At 29.9% G+C, this 27,804-nt stretch overlaps 2 protein-coding genes across 5 annotated transcripts in view; one reads left to right on the forward strand and one right to left on the reverse strand.

Moving 5' to 3' along the window:
• LOC130674283 (endoplasmic reticulum membrane sensor NFE2L1) overlaps nt 1–27,767 on the forward strand; it is a 76,729-nt gene extending 48,962 nt beyond the window's left edge. For 2 of the 4 annotated variants that reach the window (XM_057479576.1, XM_057479577.1), the window contains exons 6-13: nt 10,135–10,366; nt 11,295–11,528; nt 21,624–21,924; nt 22,778–22,920; nt 22,996–23,157; nt 24,031–24,141; nt 24,232–24,599; nt 25,913–26,901. In XM_057479576.1, the coding sequence (XP_057335559.1) occupies nt 10,135–10,366; nt 11,295–11,528; nt 21,624–21,924; nt 22,778–22,920; nt 22,996–23,157; nt 24,031–24,141; nt 24,232–24,599; nt 25,913–26,164 (1,803 nt within the window). In that variant the 3' untranslated portion in view covers nt 26,165–26,901. Of the gene's footprint in view, nt 1–10,134; nt 10,367–11,294; nt 11,529–21,623; nt 21,925–22,777; nt 22,921–22,995; nt 23,158–24,030; nt 24,142–24,231; nt 24,600–25,912 lie in introns of all 4 variants that reach the window. The other 2 variants (XM_057479574.1, XM_057479575.1) reach the window with 2 other exon arrangements.
• LOC130674284 (ATP-dependent RNA helicase vasa) lies at nt 11,567–19,045 on the reverse strand. The gene is made up of 4 exons (XM_057479578.1): nt 18,762–19,045; nt 15,865–15,912; nt 13,996–15,801; nt 11,567–12,074 (listed from the first exon to the last, which is right to left on the reverse strand). The coding sequence occupies exons 2-4, from the start codon at nt 15,889–15,891 to the stop codon at nt 12,030–12,032; spliced, it is 1,878 nt and encodes a 625-aa protein (XP_057335561.1). The 5' UTR covers nt 15,892–15,912; nt 18,762–19,045; the 3' UTR covers nt 11,567–12,029.
• Nucleotides 27,768–27,804: the final 37 nt, after the last annotated feature.

Here is a 27,804-nt window from a genome sequence, read left to right on the forward strand (position 1 = left end):
AGTCAAAAATGGGATTAAAGCTCGAATTGGAAGAGTGGAATTTTTGGAGGAAATTTTAGGGAGTAATTTTTTATGGTTAGGAATTTTTTTGTGAAAGTTCTAGTGAGGGAATTTAATTAAATTATAGGTCAGTTTGTAGGGAATTTAATACGCTACAAGATACACGAATAGTTTGTATTAAAAAAATTTCTTTATCATGAAAATTTTAATTTAATGCCAAAAAAACCATTCAAAATTTTTTAATAACATCCTATCGTAAATTTTCCACCGAGTTCCCCTCAAGAAAACTTCATCAAATTATAGGTCATTTTACGCGGAATTTCATAAGCTACCAGATCCACCTATCGGTTTATTTTAAAAAAAATTTTCTGACCCGTAAATTTGAATTAAACCACAAAAACTAAAAATTTTATCTCCTCAACTTTTCTTTTCCTTTTCCTCTGCTCAAAATTCACTTTCCCATTTTCCATTTTCTTCAAAATTTTCCAATCTGCACCTCACCCCACTTTTCCAAAAAATTTTCCAGCTCCCAAATTTAAAAAAATCCCAAATTACTAAATTTTTTCCACAAAATTTTCTAATAAAAATTTCCATCGGAAATTTTCATTTCCTGTTGCGTGATAAAAATTGAAAAAAATTTCAGTGCCTAATTGTCGATTTTGGTGAATAGTTAAACCGGTAATTCAGGTAATTACAAGTTTTAAACCGCAGGTAGACGAGGATCCTGTCAAAATGTTGCCGAACAATTGAGCACTTGAGAAAATTTCCTACCTGTCGAATATTCCGGGGCCTAATCGTTCCCAAACCTCAAGTGACTTTTCGGTCTGAGTCTCGGTCCCGGCGTCATAGTGTCGGAGACAGAAAATCTATTGAGTTTTGGGAACTTTGGCGACGCCGAAACCTCTAGAGTCAAGTGATTAGTCACGGTAATGGTTTATGGTGAATTTTTGTGGTTACTTTGTGGGTTACGGTCGCTATTTACAAATTAATCGATTGTTTGGTTACGGAAGAAAAAAAATTTCGACAGTTTTCCGAGATCGTAACTCAGTAATTTGTCAACAGAGAAGAGTTAGGGTTTAAAATTATGACGGAGGTTTCAGAAAAGAAAAGAAGATGAAAATTGCGGTTGGGAAATTCGGAAAATTGTGTGGAAATTTCGAAAAAATCGGCGGATTTTTTTATTGGGCGGAAATTCTGGAGAAAATTGAGGAAAATTTCAATAAATTTAGAGGGTGGGAAAAGAAATTTGGAAAAAGGGAGTGAATTTTTGGAATTTCGGGCGGGAAATTAATTTTTGATAAAATTATCAATAGAAGGAATTTGTAGCTTAGGAAATTCCCTACAAAATGACCTATAAGTTAATAAATTTCCCTCCATAGAATTTCGTAAAAAAATTCCCAAACATAAAAAATTCCTAAAAAAAAAAATCGAAAATTTTTTACTTGACCTTTAATTGGACTTTTGACCCTCAAATAATTTTTTTACAAAAAAATCTTTCGGACAAATTTTGTAGCTGCTGAAATTCCCTACAAAATGACCTATGATTTAATGAAATTCCTTCCATAGAATTCCGTAAAAAAAAATTCCTAAAAAAAAAATCTAAAATTTTTTCACTTGACCTTTAATTGGACTTTTGATCCTCAAATAATTTTTTTACAAAAAAATCTTTCGGACAAATTTTGTAGCTGCTGAAATTCCCTACAAAATGACCTATAACTAAATGAAATTCCTTCATTAGAACTTTCTCAAAAAAATTCCAAAACATGAAATAAAATTAGTTTCGAAATTTCCACCTGAATTCTGACCTTCAATCGCATTTTTCCGGGTCATAAAATAATTTTTCCCAAAAATCGTCCAAATAAATTTTGTAGCTCATAAAATTCCCCACAAAATTACCTACAACGTTTTTGATTTTCCTTTAAGGAAACTCTGGAAAAATGCTTCTATAGACAGAAACTTAAAATAATTTAAAAAAAAATCATAAAATAATAATTAATATATATTTATATATATTAATATATGAGTATTTAATTTTATTTGACAAACGTACACACCGTACACTCAACTGTAACCCAGCACACAAATATTAACACTCCGTGAAGACGTAATATATTTTTAAACACTAGAACCTTTTGTTAGTTCGCTCTCTACTCAAAGTCCCATTAAATAAAAGGGCCCACACACAACCACAATAAATCACTACCAATTATTAAAACATTTCTCATCCCTTTTTAAAAATAAACAAAGAAAAATTAAAATTAAAATTTCAATTTCTCTGGAAAAAAAAAATCTTTTACTCAAAATTTCTTACTCCTTTTTCTTTAAATCCCCATAACTTGTAACCAATCACTCCTAGGCTAATTTTCCAAAGGACCAAAATTGTTGGAAATTCAATTCCCTACAAGTTTGGTCCTCTTGGTAAATGCTCTAAAATTAACCGAAACAAAGTTACAGAGCTCTAAACAATTTTTTGTCACCACCTGAGCTCCAATTTCCTAAACCAAAATTTTTTGTCTCTAAAAAACAGTCATATCTTCTAATCTATCACTCCCACGCAATTTTTATCTATTACCAAAATTGTAGCTGGTTAAATTTCCTACAATTTTGGACCTATAGCTCATTGCTCTAAAACCAACTGGTACAAAGTTACAGAGCTCTGAACAATTTTTTGTCACCACCTGAGCTCCAATTTCCTAAACCAAAATTTTTTGTCCCTAAAAAACTGTCATATCTCCTAATCTATCACTCCCACGCGATTTTTATCTATCACCAAAATTGTAGCCAGTTAAATTTCCTACAATTTTGGTCCTATAGCTCATTACCCTAAAAGCAACCGGTACAAAGTTACAGAGCTCTAATCAATTTTTTGTCACCACCTGAGCTCCAATTTCCTAAACCAAAATTTTTTGTCCCTAAAAAACTGTCATATCTCCTAATCTATCACTCCCACGCGATTTTTATCTATCACCAAAATTGTAGCCAGTTAAATTTCCTACAATTTTGGTCCTATAGCTCATTGCTCTAAAACCAACTGGTACAAAGTTACAGAGCTCTGAACAATTTTTTGTCACCACCTGAGCTCCAATTTCCTAAACCAAAATTTTTTGTCCCTAAAAAACTGTCATATCTCCTAATCTATCACTCCCACGCGATTTTTATCTATCACCAAAATTGTAGCTGGTTAAATTTCCTACAATTTTGGACCTATAGCTCATTGCTCTAAAACCAACTGGTACAAAGTTACAGAGCTCTGAACAATTTTTTGTCACCACCTGAGCTCCAATTTCCTAAACCAAAATTTTTTGTCCCTAAAAAACTGTCATATCTCCTAATCTATCACTCCCACGCGATTTTTATCTATCACCAAAATTGTAGCCAGTTAAATTTCTTACAATTTTGGTCCTATAGCTCATTACCCTAAAACCAACCGGTACAAAGTTACAGAGCTCTAAACAATTTTTTGTCACCACCTGAGCTCCAATTTCCTAAACCAAAATTTTTTGTCCCTAAAAAACGATCATATCTTCCAATCTATCACTCCCACGCGATTTTCATCTATTACCAAATTTGTAGCCAGTTAAATTCCCCTTCCAACGACCCCTCAACTTTTACATTTCCACCCATAGGTACCGAGATATTATTTTTTTTTCCTTTTATATAAAAGTATTTTCTCTGCTCCCGGAGTTATTTTATTATTTATCAAATAAATATATAAATTTATTAATATAACAATATAAAATATGTCATACAAATATATATATATACATATATATAAGTGAATTATACATTTCACACTACATAAATCCAACATATGTTGACGTCCTGCCGCGTTTTCTCGTCTCAAGGAAATTGTTCACTTTTTTTTTCTATCAATTTTTTTTTATTAAATATATATATATATATTTATATATTTATATTTTATTTGTTTTTGAGAAAAAAAAAAAATTACTAGAATTTTTTTTTTTTTCTACTGACACTTGAAGTCAAAAAAAAAAAATCCTTGACTTCTTATGCTAAAAAATTGACCAAATTGACCTCTCTCACGAATTTCATATATATATATATATTTTTTTTTTTTTTTTAAACGTCAACTTGCGATTGACAGATACGTCAAAGTGTCAAGTTAAATATGCGTTGAATAAATATATATATATATATACATATATATAAGAAATTTTTGATAAATTATTTAATATAAAATTTATATAAAAAAAAAAGTTATTAATAATTGATGATTAATTATTATTACGAGTGAGAAAATATATCGAGTTTTTAGTTGCGATGATTTACGGAGTAGGAAGCACTTGTGGGTAAAAAGGACAGAAAAAAAAAAGAGAAAATGGACATTATTTAAGGCCATCAAACGGTAGATGTATGTTGTGATAGCAGATGGTACTTAGAAAATTTTTAAATAATTATTATCATTATTATTAATGTGATTGTGATTATGAATGGAATCGAGAGCTCGAGATTTGGAAAGTAAAATTTTTTACTGAACTGACTATGGGAGATTAAGAAATGAAAATTTACAGGTGTATAGAGGAAGGATCACAGAAAATTTCAAGACCAAGAACGAGTCTCTAGAGCAATTAGAACAGAAGTTATGAATTTTTTAAATTTGAATTTTAAATCCGCGGATTTTCGCGGTTTTTATTTTCAAAGTCAAAAGTATTTTTTTTTCAGCGGGTATCAAAAATTAAGATATGAAAATTTAGAGGTGTATAGAGAAAGGATTTAAGAAAATTTTGCGACCAAGAACAAGTCCCTGGGGTAATTAGGGCCGGAGATATTAATTTTTGAAATTTGAATGAGAAATTCGCGGTTTCTGATTTTTTAATTTTTGAAAATTTGTAGCTCTGTGGCTAGCAGAGATTAAGGAATGAAAATTTACAGGTGTATAGAGGAAGGATCACAGAAAATTTCGAGACCAAGAACGAGTCTCTAGAGCGATTAGAACAGAAGTTATGAATTTTTTTAATTTGAATTTTAAATCCGCGGATTTTCGCGGTTTTTTTTTCCACGTTAAAAATATTTTTTTTTCAGCGGCTATCGAAGATTAAGAAATAAAAATTTACCGAGTCACAGAGGAAGGATTCAAAAAAATTTGAAGCCCATGTAGAGGTCTCTGGGGTAGTTAGGGTCAGCACAATAAATTTTCAAAGTTTCCGTTCCGAATTAAAAATTTGAAATCTTCTCGTAATTTGATCGCTTATTATTCAATTATTTAAAAAAAAAAGATGTCAAGTAAACGGTTAATTTAATAGGTTGAAATTCTAGTAGCAATAAAAAAAAATAAGCGTGAGAGTGAAGCACTTGTTATATTTGTCCAGGTGACAATCCGAAAATATCTAAAATCTCTAGCCAGGTAATCCAACGGAGCCCCTTTATGATGTTACACTTGTTGTCAACATCGATCAACTTGTCACCCGTATCAAGAATCACATCACCCACACACGCACACATGACCACTCACGTCATTCTATTCTCGTTCAGTATTTTAGTGAAGTCACCGAGTGTTTTCTTAACGCGAATAAAAAATATTATTACTCTACACTAGCTTTACTTAGTTATCAATGATAATATTATTCAATGGATATTATCGTTCACACGGTATTTATCAATCGAAAGATCAAAATCTCAAACGCAAACAGGAAAACATTTTTTTTTTTTATTTACATTTTTTAATTATTCATAACTCCGGCCCTAATTACCCCAGAGACTTCTACGGGGGCTTAAAATTTTGTTAAATCCTTCCTCTATCACTCGGTAAATTTTGATTTCTTAATCTTCAATAGCCGTTGAAAAAAAAATTTGTAATAGAAAAAAAAAAAACCGCGAAAATCCGCGGATTTGAAAGTAGGATTTAAAAAATTAATTACTCTGGTTCTAATTACTCTAGGGACTTGTTCTTGGTCTCAAAATTTTCTTGGACCTTTCTACTATACATCAGTAAATTTTTATTTCTTAATCTCTGATAGCCTCGGAGTTGAGATTTTTTTAAAATTCTCACAAAAAAACCGCGGAACTTTGAAAATTTAAAATTCAAATTTCAAAAATTCATATCTCCGGCCCTAGTTACCCCAGCGACTCGTTCTTGGTCTCAAAATTTTCTCTACTCCCTCCTCTATAACCTTGTAAATTTTCACTCCTTAATCTCCACCAGCTTCCGAGCCACAAATTTTTTAAAATTAAAAAATAAAAAACCGCGAAAATCCGCGGATTTCTAATTAAAATTTCAAAAATTCATATCTCCGGCCCTAATTACCCCAGCGACTTCGTCTTGGTCTCAAAATTTTCTCCAATCCCTCCTCTATAACCGTGTAAATTTTCACTCCTTAATCTCCACCAGCCTTCGAGCTACAAATTTTTTAAAATTAAAAAAAAAATAAACCGCGAATATTTGATTCAAATTTCAAAAATTAATATCTCCGGCCCTAATTACCCCAGAGACTTGTTCTTGGTCTCAAAATTTTCCTTGACCCTTCCTCTTTAACCCTCGAAAATTCGAGCCCTTAACCGTCGATAGCCTCAGAGGTAGAAATTTTTAAAAATCTAAAATAAGAAACCGCGAAAATCCGCGGATTTCTAATTCAAATTTAAAAAATTCATATCTCCGGCCCTAACTACCCCAGAGACTTCTTCTTGGTCTCAAAATTTTCTCTACTCCCTCCTCTATAACCTCGTAAATTTTCACTCCTTAATCTCCACCAGCCTTCGAGCAACAAATTTTTTCAAATTAAAAAAAAAATAAACCGCGAATATTTGATTCGAATTTCAAAAATTCATATCTCCGGCCCTAGTTACCCCAGAGACTTGTTCTTGGTCTCAAAATTTTCTTTGACTCTTCCTCTATAAACCTGGAAAATTTGAGCCCTTAATCTCCGATAGCCTCAGAGCCACGAATTTTTAAAAATTAAAAAATAAAAAACCGCGAAAATCCGCGGATTTCTAATTCAAATTTCAAAAATTAATATCTCCGGCCCTAATTACCCCAGCGACTTCTTCTTGGTCTCAAAATTTTCTCTACTCCCTCCTCTATAACCTCGTAAATTTTCACTCCTTAATCTCCACCATCCTCCGAGCTACAAATTTTTTCCATACCACATTTCTAAATCTCAACCAACCCAATAACCTCATTAGTAATCACAATTAATTTCCCCCACTCTCAATCCACAAACATACATAAATATTTATCATTGAAATATTTCTCGTCCTACATATCTACATACGTTATTTACAGCTACATAAATAATAACAACAACAATAATAATAAAATAAAATATAAAAATAAAAAATAAAATTACACTAGCGCGAATCCGCGAACATTCGCCATATGGCGGCCTGACAGCAATAGAAATTTGAAATAAAAAAATCTATTTAAATGCATCATCACCTCAGCACGACAGATGCAATTGCATTTTATTATTATCGTTTTTTTTTTTTTTTTTTTTTACCTTACGGTAATTTTTTTTTTTTTTTTTTTTTTTTTTTAAATGAAAAAAAAAATTTTTTTTTGACGACAAAAGTTAATTTTGATATATTTAAATAAAAATATGATTGATGAATATATGTGTATATATTTTTGTCAGACTATTAATAACTCCCACGCAATCAGCAGGAGTCCGATACTTTAAAAAGATATTTAATAATAATAATAATAACAATAGTTTAACGATGTTATACATATATGTTTGACACCTGACAATCTTATGGTGTCCTTAGATCTGTCTGATTAAATTTAAATTATTTATACTGACGAGGAAAAATTATTTTTTACTTGGCCACCCGGGAGTTTTTTTTGAGGCTTACAGACGAGACTAGGGCTTGGGTTTAATCGGATTTGGATAAATTTTGTGGGGGTAAAAGGGGGGAAATGATGAAAATTTTTTGTTCTGTTTAGGAGCTGCGGGGTAATTTGGGCGGGAGTTGGTAATTTTGGCGGGTTAAATTTGAAATTCAAATTCGCGGTTTTCGCGGTTTTTTTGAAAATTTTTAGCTCCGAGGCTATGGGAGATTAAGAAGCGAAAATTTAGGTGGTTATAGGGGGAGGATTGAAGAAAATTTTGAGACCAAGACGAAGTCTCTGGGGTAATTAGAACGGAAGTTATGAATTTTTGAAATTTAAATTTGAAATTCGCGGTTTTTATTTGGCGGGAACTTTTTAAAAATTTGTAACTCAGAAGATAGTGGAGAGCAAGGATTGAAATTTTACGGGTTTATAGAGGAAATAACAAAGAAAATTTTGAGACCAAGACGAAGTCTCTGGGGTAATTAGGGCCAGAGTTATGAATTTTCAAAAATTAAAATTTTAAATTCGCGGTTTTCGCGGTTTTTTTGAAAATTTTTAGCTCTGAGGCTATGGGAGATTAAGGTATGAAAATTTAGGTGGTTATAGAGGGAGGATTAAAGAAAATTTTGAGACCATGACGAAGTCTCTGGGGTAATTGGAACGGAAGTTATGAATTTTTGAAATTTGAATTTGAAATTCGCGGTTTTTATTTGGCGGGACTTTTTAAAAATTTGTAACTCAGGAGATAGTGGAGAGCAAAAATTGAAATTTTACAGGTTTTTAGAGGAAATAACAAAGAAAATTTTGAGACCAAGACGAAGTCTCTGGGGTAATTAGGGCCGGAGTTATGAATTTAAAAAATTAAAATTTTAAATTCGCGGATTTTCGCGGTTTTTTTTTAAATTTTTAGCTCCGAGGTTATAAGAGATTAAGAAATAAAAATTTAGGGGGTCATAGAGGAAATAACAAAGAAAATTTTGAGACCAAGACGAAGTCTCTGGGGTAATTAGGGCCAGAGTTATGAATTTTCAAAAATTAAAATTTTAAATTCGCGGTTTTCGCGGTTTTTTTGAAAATTTTTAGCTCTGAGGCTATGGGAGATTAAGGTATGAAAATTTAGGTGGTTATAGAGGGAGGATTAAAGAAAATTTTGAGACCATGACGAAGTCTCTGGGGTAATTGGAACGGAAGTTATGAATTTTTGAAATTTGAATTTGAAATTCGCGGTTTTTATTTGGCGGGACTTTTTAAAAATTTGTAACTCAGGAGATAGTGGAGAGCAAAAATTGAAATTTTACAGGTTTTTAGAGGAAATAACAAAGAAAATTTTGAGACCAAGACGAAGTCTCTGGGGTAATTAGGGCCAGAGTTATGAATTTTCAAAAATTAAAATTTTAAATTCGCGGTTTTCGCGGTTTTTTTGAAAATTTTTAGCTCTGAGGCTATGGGAGATTAAGGTATGAAAATTTAGGTGGTTATAGAGGGAGGATTAAAGAAAATTTTGAGACCATGACGAAGTCTCTGGGGTAATTGGAACGGAAGTTATGAATTTTTGAAATTTGAATTTGAAATTCGCGGTTTTTATTTGGCGGGACTTTTTAAAAATTTGTAACTCAGGAGATAGTGGAGAGCAAAAATTGAAATTTTACAGGTTTTTAGAGGAAATAACAAAGAAAATTTTGAGACCAAGACGAAGTCTCTGGGGTAATTAGGGCCGGAGTTATGAATTTAAAAAATTAAAATTTTAAATTCGCGGATTTTCGCGGTTTTTTTTTAAATTTTTAGCTCCGAGGTTATAAGAGATTAAGAAATAAAAATTTAGGGGGTCATAGAGGGAAGATTGAAGAAAATTTTGAGACCAAGACGAAGTCTCTAGGGTAATTAGATCCAGAGTTATAAATTTTCAAAAATTAAAATTTTAAATTCGCGGATTTTCGCGGTTTTTATTTTGCGCATTTTTTAAAAATTCGTAACTCGAAAGATACTAGTGAACAAGGAGTAAAATTTTCCAGGTTTACAGAAGAAATAACAAAGAAAATTTTAAGACCAATCAGAAGTCCCTGAGATAATTAGGGCCCGAGTTGTAAATTTTTTAAAATTAAAATTTGAAATTCGCGGTTTTTCCTAGAGGAATTTTTAAAGTCTTGACTCCGAGGCTATTAGAGTTCAAGAAAAAAAAAATTTACATGTGTATAGAGGAAGGTTTGAAATAAATTTCAAGCCCATGAAAAAGTCTCTGGGGTAATTTGGGCCCAAGTGATAAATGAATGAAATAACAATTTTAAATTCGCGAATTTTCGCGGTTTTTTTTTGAATTAATGAATAATGAATTTTAATTTTTTCAGAGTCAAGTTGCATATGGCCGACGAATGGGCGGGGACCAAAGATGGACGACGGATTTATTCCTATCATTTCCTGGTGCGACGGATTTTGGACATCCATCCCATCCAGGGTATCCAGGACACGGTTTAAATTCATCTCATCATTATGACATGCAGCGTAATGTTGTTCTTAACAATGCAACGTTACCTCTACCTGTCGGTGATTATAATTCCACGGGGCCTTTTCAAAATATCGGTAAGACCATTTTTTTATTTTAAATATAAAAGAAAGTAATTATAAGGCCCAATTTAAAAAAATATTAGACCCAAAATGAACTAGGATAAAATCCTGTAACAATTAAAATTTCCGAGATACAAAATAATGAATAAGGCCCAATAAGTGTCAAAAATAATTATAAGGCCCAATTCAAAAATTACAAGACAAAAATATTAATGCATCTCAAAAAACAAATTTACAAATCTATAGGACCCAAAACTAGAGCCCCGAAATAATGTACAAGACTTGACAAATAAGTCCCAAAAATATTTTTACGGCCCAATTAAATATGACATGATTTAAAAATATTAATGCAGCTCACAAATAAATTCATAAATCCATAAGACCCAAAATAATATATAAGGCCCAAAAATGACTCATTTCAAAAATCTTTGTAAGGCCCAATTTAAAAATTACAAGACAAAAATATTAATGCATCTCAAAAAACAAATTTACAAATCCATAGGACCCAAAACTAGAGCCCCGAAATAATGTACAAAACTTAACAAATAAGTCCCAAAAATATTCTCAAGGCCCAACTAAAAATGGCATGATTTAAAAATATTACTGCAGTTCAAAAATTAATTCACAAATCCATAAGACCCAAAAGTAGAAGTCCCGAAATGATATATAAGGCCCAAAAATGAATCATTTCAAAAAATTTTGTAAGGCCCGATTTTAAAATTACAAGTCAGATATTAATGAAGTTTAAAAAATAAATTCTCAAATACATGAGGCCCAAAAATAATTCAGGCCCAAACCTCGAAGCTTCAGAAAAACACACCAGGCCCGAAATAAATCAGTATCAAATATGTACAAGACCCAAAACTCGAAGTCCACAAAGTGAATTGGGCCCAAAAATCCACAAGGCCCAAAAACTGATCAAATAAAAAAATTTTTTTTCCAGGACCATCAAATTTGGGGTCAGCAGTCGCGACCTCCATGAACCTGACCAACAGCTCCGAGCCAATTGGGACCGACACAACAAATGGGTCCTACAAGACCGAGCCCCACGACATGAACTACACCCACTACCCCCACAACCCTCTTCCCTCCGAGGGGACTCTCAACCAAACCGACGGTCTCTTCTCGAACCTCCTCGATCCGGACTTACAGCTGATGCATCTAGTTGACGATGACGGTAAGTTTTACACTAATCATAATTAATTTACCCATTAATTAGTCATTTTAGATTTTTTATTAATCATTATAATCAACGTTTTACATTTTTTATTGTCATGGCTTTCATAGTTAATCATTAATTTCTTTTAATGATTTATTCATCCACTTATTTGTTACAATGTAAATTATTAAATATAATTATCATATTGATGCTAATGATTTTTTTAAATTAATGATTAATTAGTTTGTATCATTTATCGTCAATGATTTTTTTTTTAGTTCAATAGAAAAAAGTGAAAAATAATAAAATGGAAAATTTTTTAATTTGATTTTTTTTTTAAATAAAAAAAAATTGTTTTGAGTTTTTTTGAGAATATTTTTAAATAGTGAGCGGGTATTTTAATTAAGTAGCGATACCGCGAGGTAAAAAAAAATTATAATTATCGGGAATAAAAACGTCCGATTTTTTTGTTGCAAGTAAATAATTAAAGAAAAATAAATGAAATGGTTGGGGGTGAGATTACCAGGTCTCGCTGGCTTCAGTGTCGGCAGGCTGATTGTAGTTCTGTAAAAAAAAAAAATAAAAATTTTTTTTATTAATTTTGAAATGAAGAAAAAAATTTTTTAATTTAAAGCCCGCGAAAAATTTAAATTTTAAATAAAATTTTTGACAAGATTTAGAAAATTTTTTGAAGAATTTTAATGTTACAGAAATTTGTAATTAAAATTTTGGTAAAAATTAAATTTTCAAAATTCCCCATAAAAATTTGAATTTTCAAATTTCTCATAAGTTTTAAAAATTTTTAAAATGCAGTATTGTTTGAGAAAATTAGAGATTAGTTTCAAATTTTAGAAAAAATTTTAATTTGAAAATTCCCCATGAGATTGAAATTAAAAAAAAATATTTTTGGAATTGAAATGGCAAAATTGCGATTTAAAAAAAAATTTGAAACTAAAATTCAAAAATACAAATATTGAAATTCAGAATTTTAGAAGAAATTTAATTATTAAAATTCCCCATAAAATAAAGATTTTAATCGATTAAGAAAAATTTAAATTAAATAAATTTTCAAATAAAATTAATTTATGCAAACATTTAAATTTTGAAAATTTCCGATAAAAAAAATTTTAATCTATATGAAAATATTCAAATTTCTAAAATTCCCCATAAAATTAAAATTAAATAAAGATCAAAAATTAAATCAACCAAAAAATTCAAAATTTCGTAAAAACGTTCAATTATAATTTGCAAATAAAAAAATTAAAATTCTAACAAAATTCCCTATTATAATGAAATTTTAAAAATCGATTTAACCAGAAAAATCTGAATCAAAATTCCCCACAAAAACATTTCAATTAACGAAGAAAATTTTAAATTAAAAAAATATCAAATTGAAACTTAAAAATAAATAAATGTCAATTTAAAAAATTCCCCATAAAACAAAATTTAAAAAAGTATCAAAAATTAATATCAACTAAAAAAAAATCTAAATTTCGTAGAAACATTCAATTTAAATTCATGATTTAAAAAATTTCTCATAAAATTAAAAATTTCAGTCTAACTAGAAAAATTGCAACTTTTAAAAATTCACCATAAAAAAAAAATTTCAATCAATTTGGAAAAATTCAAATTAAAAAAAAAAAAAAAATGAACTGAAAATTTAGAAATAAAAAATTCAAGTTTTAAAAATTCCCCATAAGATAAGAATTCCAAAAATTATCCAAAATAAAAATCAAACCAATAAAAATTTAAACTTTGTAAAAATATTCAATCTAAATCAATCAATCTAAACTTTTAAAATTCCCCATAAAAAAAATTTCAAAATAAAAAAAATATTAACTCGAAGCTTAAAAATAAAAAAATTCAAATTTCAAAAGTCCCCCATAAGATAAAAATTCCAAAAAATGACAAAAATTAAAATCAAACCGTCAAAAATTTTAACTGTATAAAAATATTCAATCAAAGATTAAAAATAAAAAAACTCAACTTTTAAAAACTCCCGTAGAAATCAAAATTTAAATATCAGTCAAACCAGAAAAATTTTAATTTTTAAAATTCCTCATAAAAAAAATTTTAAATTAAAAAAATATATTAACTCGAAACTTAGAAATAATAAAATCCAAGTTCTAAAAATTTCCCATAAGATAAAAATTCCAAAAAATATCAAAATTGAAAATCAACCCGTCAAAAATTCTAACTGTAAAAACATTCATTCAATATTCAAAAATAAAAAAACTCAATTCTAAAAATCCCCCATAAATTTAACAATTAAAATTTCAGTCAAACTAAAAAAATCTAAATTTTCAAAGTTCCCATCAAAAAAATATCAATTCGAAACTTAGAAATAATAAAATTCAAGTTTTAAAATTCCCCATAAAAAAAAAATTTCAAATTAAAAAAAATGTCAACTCGAAACTTTGAAATAAAAAAATTCAAATTTCAAAAATTCCCCATACCCCAAAAATTCAATTAAAAAATTACTCACATCTCTGATATCTTGACCACCGAAGCCGCTGGCCTGCCCAGCATCGAATCCACCTCCAACATTAAAGAACTCCGGAATTTCCTGTCCCGCCTGAGTCAGCACCTTGACCAGATCCGCAACCAACCCATCATCCGACTCCGGGTTGTAGAAACTCGTGGCCTTGCCCCTGTTCCCAACTCTCCCAGTCCTCCCAATTCTGTGCACATAGTCATCAATGCACTTGGGCAGGTCATAATTAATAACATGCGCGACATTCTTGATATCCAGTCCTCTCGCAGCGACCGAAGTCGCGACCAAAATCGGCATCTTGCCCGACCTGAAGTCCGCCAGCGCAAGTTCCCTCTCCCTCTGCTCTCTGTCCCCATGGATGCTCGTCGCCGGCAACGAGATGTCGCTCATATACGCGGCGATGAAGTCCGCAGTCTTCTTGGTCTCCACAAAAATGATCGTCTTGAGCTTCAGACTCTGACCTCCATCGCGTTCCAGAAGTTCCTTCAACTTCTTCCTCTTCTCCGTCTTCGGTACCTCATAAAATATTTGCTCGACGTCAGCGCACGCGCCGCCGACGATTCCCACCGTCAGGAACAAATAATTATTCAAATATTTTCGCGCCAATTCTTGAACTTCCCCGCTGAAGGTCGCGCTGAACATCAAAGTCACGCGTTCCGCCTTGGGGGTCATCTGCTCATGCTCGATAATTTCCTCCATCGCTGTCAGGAACCCAGAGTCCAGCATCCGGTCGGCCTCGTCCAGGACCAGGAACCTGACGCTGCTGAAGCCGATCCTCCCGCCTTTGACGAAGTCATTAAGCCGCCCTGGGGTCGCGACGACGATGTGCGCGCCCTTGCGCAGTTGGTCCGCCTGGTGGACGGGTTTTACTCCCCCGTAGCAGGCGACGCACCGCAGGATCGTGTCCTTGGAAAATTTCTCGGCTTCCCAGCAGATCTGGGTGACGAGTTCCCGAGTGGGCGCCATGATAATGACCTGGGGCTCGCACCCGCGGTCGATTAATTTCATCTCCTGGTTGTCTTCTAGCAGACGATGGACGATGGGGATCAAATAGGCCGCGGTTTTGCCACTTCCTGTCTGCGCGCAGGCCATCAGGTCGCGACCCTCCAGGATGATGGGGATCGCGTGCTTTTGAACGGGGGTCGGTTTCTTGTAGTTCGACTTCCCGATGTTGGTCATCAGGGCGCTGCGTAATTTTAGAGAGTCGAAGGCGGAGATTGGGGGGGGAACTGCGTCCCCGGTTACCTTGCAGTCGATGGCGTCGTACTTGTCGAAGTTGATGCCCGCGGAGACGTTGGTGTTGAAGATTTCGTCGTCGTCGTCGAGGTTGCGCTCGGGGGGGATGTAAGTCACGGGGGGTTTTTTTTCTTCGCCGTCTTCGGGAGCGTCGGCGGAGTTCAAGTCGTCGAGGCCTTCGTTGTTGTCACGGTCTCGACCTCCGTCGCGATCGCGACCTCCGCGACCACGACCGCGACCGCGGCCACGGCCACGTCCGCGACCACGGCCACGGTCTTCAGAGTTTTCGTTGTCGTTGGAGTAGTCGTTGGAGAAGTCGTTGGTGGTGTCGTTTGATTGGCCCCAGGCATCGGAACCGTTGGTTTGGTTTCCGGTCGCCCAGGCATCGGAACCGTTGGTTTGATTTCCGGTCGCCCAGTCGGAGGATCCGTTGGTTTGGTTTTCGGTTCCGGTTCCTGTTGTCCAGTCTGATGATTCCTGGTGGCCGTTCGTTCCGGGATTTGAGGAGTCGTCGGATGACTTGAAGCCGCGGCCGCGGCCGTAATCGCGACCGTCGGAGTTCTGGAAGTTAAATTTTTGTGAGAAATTGAAATTATTTTGGGAAAGGAGGGGGAAGTTACTTACGGTGCTCGGATTTCCCCAGTCACTCATTTTGTCGGTGGTAAATCAAGTCTGGAAAATAAAAGTCACCAGGTTATTTTTTGAAGGAAAATGGGGAAATAAATAGATGATGTGGGTACTCGTTTGAAAGGAAATTTGATTTTCTATAACTTTTGTCTCTTTGAAAAAACTCGTAAACTCAAAATTTGAAAATTTCAATTTTTAAATTTTACCGCGTGATTTTGTAAGGAAAATTTTGAGATAAATAGACGATGTGGGTACTCGTTGGAAAGGAAATTTAATTTCCTACGACTTTTGTCTCTTTGAAAAAACTTGTAAACTCAAAATTTAAAAATTTGAATTTTTTTTTTTTACCGCGTAATTTTGTAAGGGAAAATTTTGAGATAAATAGACGATGCGGGTACTCATTGGAACGGAAATTTGATTTTCTACAACTTTCGTCTCTTTGAAAAAACTCATAAACTCAAAATTTAAAAATTTGAATTTTTTATTTTACCGCGTGATTTTGTTAGAGAAAATTTTGAGATAAATAGACGATGCGGGTACTCATTGGAACGGAAATTTGATTTTCTACAACTTTCGTCTCTTTGAAAAAACTCATAAACTCAAAATTTAAAAATTTGGATTTTTCTATTTTACCGCGTGATTTTGTTAGAGAAAATTTTGAGATAAATAGACGTTGTGGGTACTCGTGGGAAAGAAAATTTGATTTTCTACAACTTTCGTCTCTTTGAAAAAATTCATAAACTCAAAATTTGAAAATTTGAATTTTTTTATTTTACCGCGTGATTTTGTAAGGGAAAATTTTAAGATAAATAGACGTTGTGGGTACTCGTTGGAAAGGAAATTTAATTTCCTACAACTTTTGTCTCTTTGAAAAAACTCGAAAACTCAAAATTTTTAATTTTAGAAATTTTGAAATTAAATTTTTTTAAAAATTTCAAGTAACTTGATTAAAATGGCCATAACTTTAGAAATATTGATCCTACGGTAATTTTTATGAGGACCAAAATTATTGTAAATTAAATTTCCTACAATTTTGGTCCTTATAAAAAATATCGTAGGACCAATAGTTTAAAAGATACAGTAATTTAAAATGAATAAACAAAAATTTAATTACTGAGATCGTAAACAGTTTAATAATAAAGAATTAAAATGACTGTAACTTTTAAACGATTGAATTTACGATGATTTTTAATGAGACCGAATTTGTAGAGCATCAAATTTCCTTTGAAATTCATAGATAGAACGTGCATTTATTTTTTATGACCATCGAGATATCGACAATTAAAAAAAAAATTAAAATAAAATTTTTATTTTTTTTATTTTACTAAATAAAGTCAAGTACTCAGTAATGAATCGAATGCTCAGAGAAAAAAAAAAGTTATATACATTTATATATATAGATATAGACACAAGTAAAATAAATAACTCGAGTTCTCAGAATTTAGTCTCTAGAATCTACGCGACTAAACCGAACAAAAGATAATCTGCTCGTAAAAGTAAAAAAAAAACAAACTTGAGCTCAAAAGTCAATAAAAATATAAATATATAAGTATATATTTAAAAAATTTTCTCTTCTAAATGTTATTTTATTTTTTTTTTAAATCGAGTCGAGAATTTTCCGTTGAGATTTCAAAGGAAATTTTTTTTTAGTAAAGAAATTAAATATTTTTATTAGAATGCAGTCGTCATATTTTTTAATTATCAGTGAATTTTTTCGTTAAATTAATTAACAAAATCAAAAAAAAATAATTAATTAGTAAAAAAAAATATGATCCTGAAGTTAACAGGCAACTAAAAATTTTTGAATTTATTTTCAATGATTGGATTAAAAAAAAACGAGAGACTAAAAAAAATGCACGTGTGAAAAATTTCAAAAACTACAAGTGCAATTTTTTCAAAAGATTTTTTTTTTTTATAATTTGTCGTTTAAAAATGAATCCGAAAATTTTTACTTGGCAAACTTTAGTGTCATAAATAAAATAGGATTTTTAATTTGAAAATTTAAAGTTTTTCGAGAATGAAACAAAAGGGCGGGAAAAACTTTGAGAAAAAAATTCATTTTTTTAAATTTTTTGATTAAAAAAATTTACAAATTTTATTTTAATTAAAATTTACTAATCAATTAGAAAAAAAAAAAAAATCAACTGGGGGTGAAAAAATTTGAAATTAAAAAAAAATTAAAAGTCGATTTATTAAAATTATTAATTAATTAACTTTTTTAATTTAAAAAAATTGAATTTTTATCAATTTTAAAATTTTTAAACAAAGAAACAAAATGGCGGCAAAAACTTACAGAAAAAAGTGAATTTTTTTTTTTCGTTAAAAAAAATTAAAATAAATTTTTTCTCAATTAAAAAACTGATAATTAATTTAATTATTAAATATTTAATTTATTAATTTGAATAAAAATGAAATTAAAAAAAAATTTTCAACTCGTGGCCGTTAAAAAAAATTTGAATTAAAAAAAAATTAAAATTGCAATTATTAATTAAATTCCACAACTAATTAACTTTTAAAAAAAATAGTTGCATTTTTTTTCAATTACTGCTAGACTTTGAAACAAAGAAACAAAATGGCGGCAAAAAGTTCCACAAAAAAACCGACAATTTTTCACTAAATCGCAATAATTAAATCAATAAATTAATTACCAATAATTTAATCAACTACTTAATTAATTAAATAAAAAAAAGTCTCATTTGAATCAAAAAAATTAACAATTTAATTCTTTCTTTTTTTTTAACCAACAAAATGCCGGCAAAAAAATTTCTATGAAAAAAAAACGCGAAGATTTTAAATAAAATTACTAATTATTTAATCAAAAAATTACTAATTATTATTAATAATAATCAATTTTTAATAAAAATTAATCAATATTCTTTTTTTTTGTTACTTACCAAAAAAAATAAACGTGCGTCAGTTGTTAAATTATTAAACAAATCTTTGGAAATTTAAATTTTTAAATAATTACTTATTATTTATTAATAACTTTCTATTAATCAAATAGATTACCGGTGTTTAAATTTTCAAAAATTTAAATAAACTTTTTTTTTACGTGAGAAAAAATAAATTCGATGTTATCGGGATGAAAATTCCGGTAAGAATGAGAACGAGATTGAACTTGAGTTTAAACTGACTCGCGTGCTCGTGCTCGAGTTGTGACAAAGGACAAGAGACAAGACAAAGGGTTTTCATGTGCGCGCGTGTGTGTGCGTGTGTGTAAAAGTGTGAGAGGGTAGGAGAGGGTGTAACTTACTAGTTGCGTGCACGTGTGCGCGTCTATGTCTGTAGCAAATCCCGCCATTTATTACAGAGACAAAAAACAGGACTAGTGCGCATGCGCAGATTCAATTTTTTTCGGCGGGAAAATTTAAAAACTAAAAATCATTTTTTTTTTGTTTAAATTTTAAATTTTTTTAAGGGAAAGTTAAAAAATTTGTTTATGTAGATTTTGAAAAATTTTTTTTTTTGAATTTGAAAAAAAGAAGAATTTTTATTTAATTTTACTGAGACGAAAAAGAGATTAGTGCGCATGCGCTAATTCAATTTTTTTTCGGCGGGAAAATTTCAAATTTGCAAATAATTTTTTTTTTGTTTAAATTTTAAATTTTTTTTACTGGAAATTTTGAAAATTTGTTTATGTAGATTTTAAAAATATTTTTTTTTTGAATTTGAAAAAAAGAAGAATTTTTATTGAATTTTATTGAGACGTAGTCGCATATAATAAACGCGTGATTACAAAAAATGATTCAGAACCTCGAGGTACTTACTCGCGTACGTTTCATATATTTATGTATATATATATATATGTATAGTTTATTATCGTAATATATATAAATCCTAGTCATTAATTATATTTTTTAGTGATTATTATATTTATTATTTTTATTTTTTATTTAAACAAGTGTCTGCTGTCTACGCAAGTGAAAATTTTTTTGCTATTATTATTATTATTAATAATATTAATAATAATAATTATAATTTTCAATATTATTAATTACTATTGCTAATAAAAATGTAATCAAGTGTTTAAAAATACAAAAACAGAAGTTCAAATTTTCGCGGGAAATTGTTTTTTTAAATTGAAATTTAAAATTCATAATTAATATTTTTATTTATTAATTTTTAAATTTTTCTTTATCGCGGGAAATTTTTTAAAAATTCAAATTCAAAAATTAATTATTAATAGTATTATTTTATTTATTCATTCATTTTCGAATTTGAATTTTTCCCGGGGAATTTCATAATAAATTTAAATTCAAAAATTATTACTATAATTTTTATTTATTAATTTTTAAATGTTCATTATTCCCGGGAAATTTTTTAAAAATTCAAATTCAAAAATTAATTATTAATACTATTTTTTTATTTATTCATTAATTTTTAAATTTGAATTTTTCCCGGGAAATTTCATAATAAATTTAAATTCCAAAATTTATTACTATGATTTTTATTTATTAATTTTTAAATGTTCATTTTTCGCGGGAAATTTTTTTGAAAATTCAAATTCAAAGAATTTACATTTATTATTAATATCATTTTTTTTTAAATTTGAATTTTTCGCGGGAAATTTAAAAAAAAGGTTTGAAATTCAAAATTTAATGACTGAATTAATTTTTTTTTAATTTATTATTATTATTGTTATTATTATTAATAATTTCAATAATTATAATAATAATAATAATAATAATTGTAATTATTTATAAAAAAATTACGAATCGAAGAAAGAAAAAAAAAATTAATAATAATAATGAAAATAAAAAAAAAAAAGTGAATTATCGTAATGATAAGATGTAATAACTCTTATCACTTCTGTGAATGTTTCAAAAATTGCTGAGTCATTAAATAATTTGGTAAATTTATTTTTATTGTTGAGTCAAATTCGTTTTTTATTTTTTTTCAGTTCTAGTGAATTTTTAATTATTTAGTAAATAAATAAATTAATTAATTAATGAAATTATTAATAGAGTGAGTTATTAATGCACAATAATGAGTTAATTAATTAGTGTAATAATTAGAGAGTGTAATTAATAAATTTTTAAGTAATTATCGTTAGTGTTGAAAATTTTTTTCTGTTTTGAAAATCCATAACTTCGAAAGTTATCAAAATTAAGAGACGGGACCGGGCTCATTTGACAGATGAGATTACTGGCTACAATTTTTGTAATATCGATAATTAATGTCCGATCAATAGTTTTCGAGATATCGAAGCCCAAACAACCGATTTTCCTCCATTCAAATTTTTTACTTTTCCCAGTTTCAAAATTCCATCTTCCAAAATTCATAACTTCCGTTCTAATCAAAATTTTTTCATGCTCTTGGTCTCGTTTCAAAGCTTAGACACTCAGCTACAATTTTCATTATAACTTTTTCAAAATTCGATGACAACTTTTCGAAATATCGAATTTTGAACCCTTGTCCTTTCAAACCTCACTGCCGATTTTTGAGTTTTTTATTTTGATTTTTTAAATTAATTACGTTAATTAAATTAATTAATCAACTTGGTACATATATATGAGTATATAAATTATCTAAGACGTAAATAAACGTAATATAGCTGACGCGTGTTAATAAGAATTCAAAGAACTCGCGATCATCAGAATACGTGACTTACTATAATGATAATAATAATAATAATGAATGCATGCATGCTATCGAGTGACTAATGACTCATCTCTATCCGTCACTCGATAAAAATAAAAATAAAATTTTTTTTTGAAAATTTCTTAATTTTTTTTGTTCATTTTTTTTTTTTTTAGGAATGTACGGAATGAGAAATTGGGACAATACTACGAGTAACAATGGAACTGGAGCGACGAATACCTCAAGCGTACAAAGCGGACTGTCGGTCCAAACGACTGGGACCGGTACAAATAACGCGGGAGTTACAAATTTGAATTGCGCGATAACTGACGAACGTCTTGATGCATCGAGTGACAGCGCGGTCAGTAGTATGGGGAGTGAACGAGTCCCATCTTTGTCTGACAATGAGTATATGGAAACAGGATCAAATTCCAGCCATACACAAGCCGATTCTCATTATTCTATGGACTATGCCAGGTAATTATTTGTTGTTATTAATTGTAGGTTGAGTTTGGGAAAAAATGGAAGGTAGTAGAAGATTCGGGGGGAAATTTCCGTTAGTTTGAGTACCCACATCAATATGTTTAAAAAAAGTACTTAATAAGTAGTAAATTAATTATTTTTAATTATTGGGTAATTACATGAAAAATAAGTGAACAGAATGTAGGATTGTGGGTGCTCATTCTACGCGGAATTGTATCTTCTTGAAAAATATAGTAGCCGATTGTTTAAATTTTCATTTTTGAAGAAATGAAAAATTTTGAATTTTTGAAGAATGGAATTTAAAAAATTTTAATTGGTACCACTGTATTTGGGAGGAAATTTCCGTTACTTTGAGTACCCACATCAATATATTTTGAGAAAGTACTTGCTAAGTAGTATATTAATTATTTTTAATTACTGGGTAATTACATGGAGTCGAAGTTAATAGAAAGTAAGGTTGTAGGTACTCATTCTACGCGGAATTGTACAAACTTGAAGAATCTAGTAGCCGATTGTTTAAATTTTCATTTTTGAAAAAAATAAATTTTGAATTTTCGAAAAATGGAATTTGAAAAATTTTGATTGGTACCAGAGTATTCGGAAGGAAATTCCCATTAGTTTGAGTACCCACATCAATATATTTTGAAAAAGTACTTGCTAAGTAGTAAATTAATTACTTTTAATTACTGGGTAATTACATGAAAACTAAGTGAACAAAATATAGGCTTGTGGGTACTCATTCTACGTGAAATCTCATCAGGAATACAGGGATGCTAGTCATTTTTGTCAAAAAAATTTTTCAAAAAAAATAAATTCAAAAATTTGAAATCGTAATTTTTTTTTTCAGTAAATATCGTATGCAATATGAATGTAATTACACAGTTAATGGAAGAAATGGGAATACACGTTGTCAGGCTGATAGAATACCACCGGTAGCACAAAAGAAACATCAAATGTTCGGCAAAAGATATTTCCAAGAACAAGGAACAGGTAAAATAATTTTTTTATAATTTTATAAAATTTTTTATTGAGCTCAGAAGTCTAATCGATTTTTTTTTCGTACAGGATCACCATTGGGGCATAATGGACACGCGACACCAATTAAATACGAGTACGATCCTCAGAGCGTTGGAGCCGTGGGTCCAGGGCACTCTTATAGTCCAAATGATGGTGCGGCTGCGCACGAATTGAAGTATAGTTGCAGCGTCGACTTCACAAGACATCAATGTAATTAATTTTTCATTAATTTGGCGAAAAAAAATTTTTTTAGTTGGCAAAAAAAAAAATTCTCAACTGGGATCTAAAAGTTGATTTAAAAAAATTAATTACTCCGGCCCTAATTGCCCCAGGAACTTGTTCTTGGTCTCAAAATTTTCTTTAAACATTTCTCTACGACTGTGAAAATTTTGATTCCTTAATCTCTGGTCATTACTTCAAAAAAAATTTTCTAAGATCCAAAAAAAAACCGCGAAAATCCGCGAAATTGAAATTTAAATTTCAAAAATTCATAACTTCGGTCCTAATTACCCTAGAGACTTCGTCTTGGTCTCAAAATTTTCTCCAATCCTTCCTCTATACACCTCTAAATTTTCATTCCTTAATCTCCAGCAGCCTCCGAGCTACAATTTTTAAAAAATTAAAAAAATACAAACTGCGAAAATCCGCGGATTTAAAATTTAAATTTCAAAAATTCATAACTTCGGTTCTAATTACCCTAGAGACTTTGTCTTGGTCTCAAAATTTTCTCCAATCCTTCCTCTATACACCCCTAAATTTTCATTCCTTAATTTCCCGCAGCCTCCGAGCTACAATTTTTTTTAAATTCAAAAAATAGAGCCTGCGAAAATCCGCGGATTTTAAATTTAAATTTCAAAAATTCATAACTCCGGCCCTAATTACCCCAGAGACTTCGTCTTGGTCTCAAAATTTTCTCCAGAATTTTCTCCACAATTTCCAAAAAAATTTCGTTCTTTTATCTCTTTTCATTCCTTCAAAAAAAAATAAAGAAAAGCCTCACATTTTTCCCGCCATTTTTTCAAATCCGCGGATAAATAAATTAATTAATTAAAGTTATTAATTAATGATAATTATTTTTTTTAGTACACCACGTACCTGGAAGAACAGCTTTGGAACACATCCATCACAATCACACGTATCATTTACCTCCAGACAGCTCGGGACCGATGCGGCCGTTGACTCGCGATAAAAAAAGTAAAAAAATTTTTAATTTTTTGTTTAATTAATTAGCGTAATTACTGGGCCATAATAAGTGTAAATAATTAACAATTAATATTTTTCTAGTGCGTAAAAGTGAGTCAGAAGATCAACATTTGACTCGAGATGAGAAACGCGCGCGGGCATTAAATGTCCCAATTGCGGTCCATGACATAATTAATTTACCGATGGATGAATTTAATGAGCGGCTCAGTAAATATGATCTCAGTGAAGCTCAACTGTCATTAATCCGCGACATAAGACGTCGGGGTAAAAATAAAGTCGCGGCACAAAATTGTCGGAAGAGAAAATTGGACCAGATTATGAGTCTCGCAGATCAAGTTAAAGAAATGAGAGACCGGAAGCTGAGATTGTTGAGCGACCGTGAATACTTGCAGAGTGAGATAGTGAGATCTAAAGACAAATTTGGACAATTATACCGACACGTATTGCAGGTAATTAATTTATTTAATTAATTATTTTTTTGAGTTTGGGAAAAAAAATTCTGTTTGGACTTTGAGTGGAAATTGTGGGAAAACTATTGAAGATATGGGAAAAATGAAAGAGGGAAAATTTGTGGGAAATTTGATTGTGAATCAAAATGGTTATAAGGAATTTTTCGATTGGACTGATAGTTTCTGAGTTCTGGGGATTTTAAGGAGATGATTCTTTTTGGAGGCAATTAGAAATTGTGGGGGGAAAAGTTTGAGAAGAAATTGCGGGAAAACTATTGGAGATATGGGAAAATGGAAAAAGGAAAATTTGTGGGAAATTTGATTGTAAATCAAAATGGTTATGAGGAATTTTTTGATTGGACTGATAGTTTGCGAGTTATGAGGATTTTAAGAAGGAGGGAAAAATTTGATGTAGAGGTAGGGGTGGAAAAGTTTGGGAAATTGTGGAAAATTTATATTTTAAAGAAAATAGAGGAGGAAATTGAAATTTTTTACCTAAGAATTTATTTCATTGAAAGAAAATCGGAAAATTTTTGGAAGAAAATTTATTTTCAAAAGAAATTTCGAATAAAACTTCGAAGAAAATTGGAAAATTTTGTTTCTACAAAGAAAATTGGAAAATTCATTTTCCAAAGAAAATTGGCATTGAAAAATTTTTAATTTCTATCTGAGAAAATTTTGAAGAAAATTGGGATATTCTTATCTGGAAAATTGGAAAATTTTTAGTTACGAAAAATCGGAAAATTCATTTTAAAGGAAATCGGAAGTTATCTGAAGAAAATTCACACGAGGAAAATTGGGTTTTTCCATCAAAGAAAATGGGAAAATTTATATTCGGAAAATTCAGTTTAAAAGAATGTCGGAAAATTCATTTCAAAGAAAATCATCATTCGGAAAATTTCCCATCGAATCGAAATTTTCAATAAAAACTTCCAAGTGAATTTTAAAAAATTTCCGATTTAAAAAACTTTTAAAGAAAATTCTGGGAAAACTCTTGCAGATAGCGGAAAATTCCTCGGAACCAAATCTGTAGAAAATTAAATTTCCTATCAAAAACAAATCAATAAATTTTTTCCCAACCCCCATAGTTTCCCCGTAATTTCCACTCAAACTTTCCCTCCAGAAAAGTAGCTCCCAAAAATTTCCCATTTCTCAAACTTATAATCCCCCATATCTCCCAAACTATCAAAGCTACGCCAAAAACAAATCAGTACTTTTTTGTAGATAATAAAATTCCCTACAAAAAAGGTCTCATTGACTTCTTCCATAAATTCAATAATTACCATAATAATTACAATTTAACTTTTTTTCAGTCACTCCGCGACCCGGACGGTAATCAGTACAACCCCCACGAATATTCACTCCAGCAAGCGGCGGATGGGAACATCATCTTAGTACCCAGGAATCAGACCAATCATCATAACACCAATCATCATAATCACAGTAATAGTAATAATAATCATAACAACAACCACAATAACAACAATCATCCGTATCACCCGCGTCAGTGCTCGTCATCTTCGATGGATCATAAAACAAAACCTGACCCCGAACGTAAAGAATAAATTATATTTTATAAATAAAAATACAAATTTATGATAATTAATTAATTAATTAATTGATTAATTAAAATATTTCGATCTCGAAAAAAAGTAAATGGTGGCGGTTAATTCGCGGTATTTATAATTTGAATAAATAAATTTATAAATTAATCGACACCAAAATAATTAATTAGTAATGGAGTAAATTAATTAATTATTAATTAAAATTAAAAGAAAAAATAATAAACTACTTAATGTACAGGTGTCTGTGAATAATTAAATAATTAATTAGTGATTAATAATTTTAAGTAATTTTCTTTTAAAAATTAATTTTTTTTGGGAAATTTTCTAATTTTCTTTAATGATAATTTTAAAAAAATTGGAGTATAGATTTTTCTTTGGGAAAAGAGGAAAATTCTTAGTTGAAGAAAATTTTTAAGAAAAATTTTAGAAAATATTGTGAATTTTTTTAAAGGAAAAGTGGGAAATTTTCCTAAAATTAAAAAAAATATTGAAGTGAATTTTCTTTCTGGGAAAGCAGGAAATTCTTTGTGTTAAAGAAAAATTAAAATTTTCTTTTTTAAAATAATTTTCAATAGAAATTAAAGAAAATTTCTAAAGAAAGTTTGGGAAAATTGTTATACGAATTTTCTTTAAAGAAAAAATTGGAAAATATTTCCACTAAAAATTAATTTTTCAATGAAAATTGTAATATGAATTTTCTTTCTGGAAAAGCGGGCAATTCTTTGTGTTAAAGAACAGTTAAAATTTTCTTTTAAAAAAATTTTAAATAGAATTTAAAGAAAATTCGTAATGAAAAATTGGGAAAATTGTAAGATGAATTTTCTTTAGAGAAAAAGTAAAAAAAAATTCAATGAAAATTAAACACAAAATTGTAATATGAATTTTCTCAAATGAAAATTGGAAAATTGTTGAAGGAAAATTTTATTGGAAAATTTGAGAAAAAGTTGTAATATGAATTTCCTCAAAGGAAAATTGGAAAATCATTTCTGTCAAAGAAAAATTTGATTAGAAAATTTTTAGGAAAATTGTAAAAAGAATTTTCCTTCAGGAAAATATGAAAATTTCCTTTCGTGGAACATTAAAAAATTATTCCTCAGAAAATGGGAAAATTAATTTTCTTTCAGTTAAAAAATTATGCGTCTTAAAAGAAAACTATTTTTCTTTTTTACTCAAACAATCTAAGAAAAACAGAACAGATTTTCCCATTTCCTTTTGAAGAAAGTTGGAAAATCTGCGGAAAATTTCTTAAATTGTATTTTCCCGTAAAAAATTTATTTAAAAAATCAATCAAAATTTTCATTTCCACTCTGAAAAAAATTTCCACTTTTCCAATTTTCATTAAATAAAAAAAAATTTTTAAATTGAATAAAAAATCTAAGCCAGTACTAAAAAATTTCTCATAAAAAAAAATATAAATAACTTTTAATTTACAATTACTGTAAGTCGGCATTTAAATTTTCTAATTACTAATAATTAATTACTTATATAAGTCAATTTATCCTCACATACACACAGAATATATACATATTTTTATATATCAACAAGAAAATACATTTTTTTTTTGCTTTAATTTATTTTTTTTTCTTAAATTATTTCCACTTTTTTTTTTATGTAAATAGATTTTTTTTATTAATCAACAT

The sequence above is a fragment of the Microplitis mediator genome, chromosome 9 (genome assembly GCF_029852145.1).
Source record: "Microplitis mediator isolate UGA2020A chromosome 9, iyMicMedi2.1, whole genome shotgun sequence".
In the NCBI taxonomy this organism is placed as follows: Eukaryota; Metazoa; Arthropoda; class Insecta; order Hymenoptera; family Braconidae; genus Microplitis; species Microplitis mediator.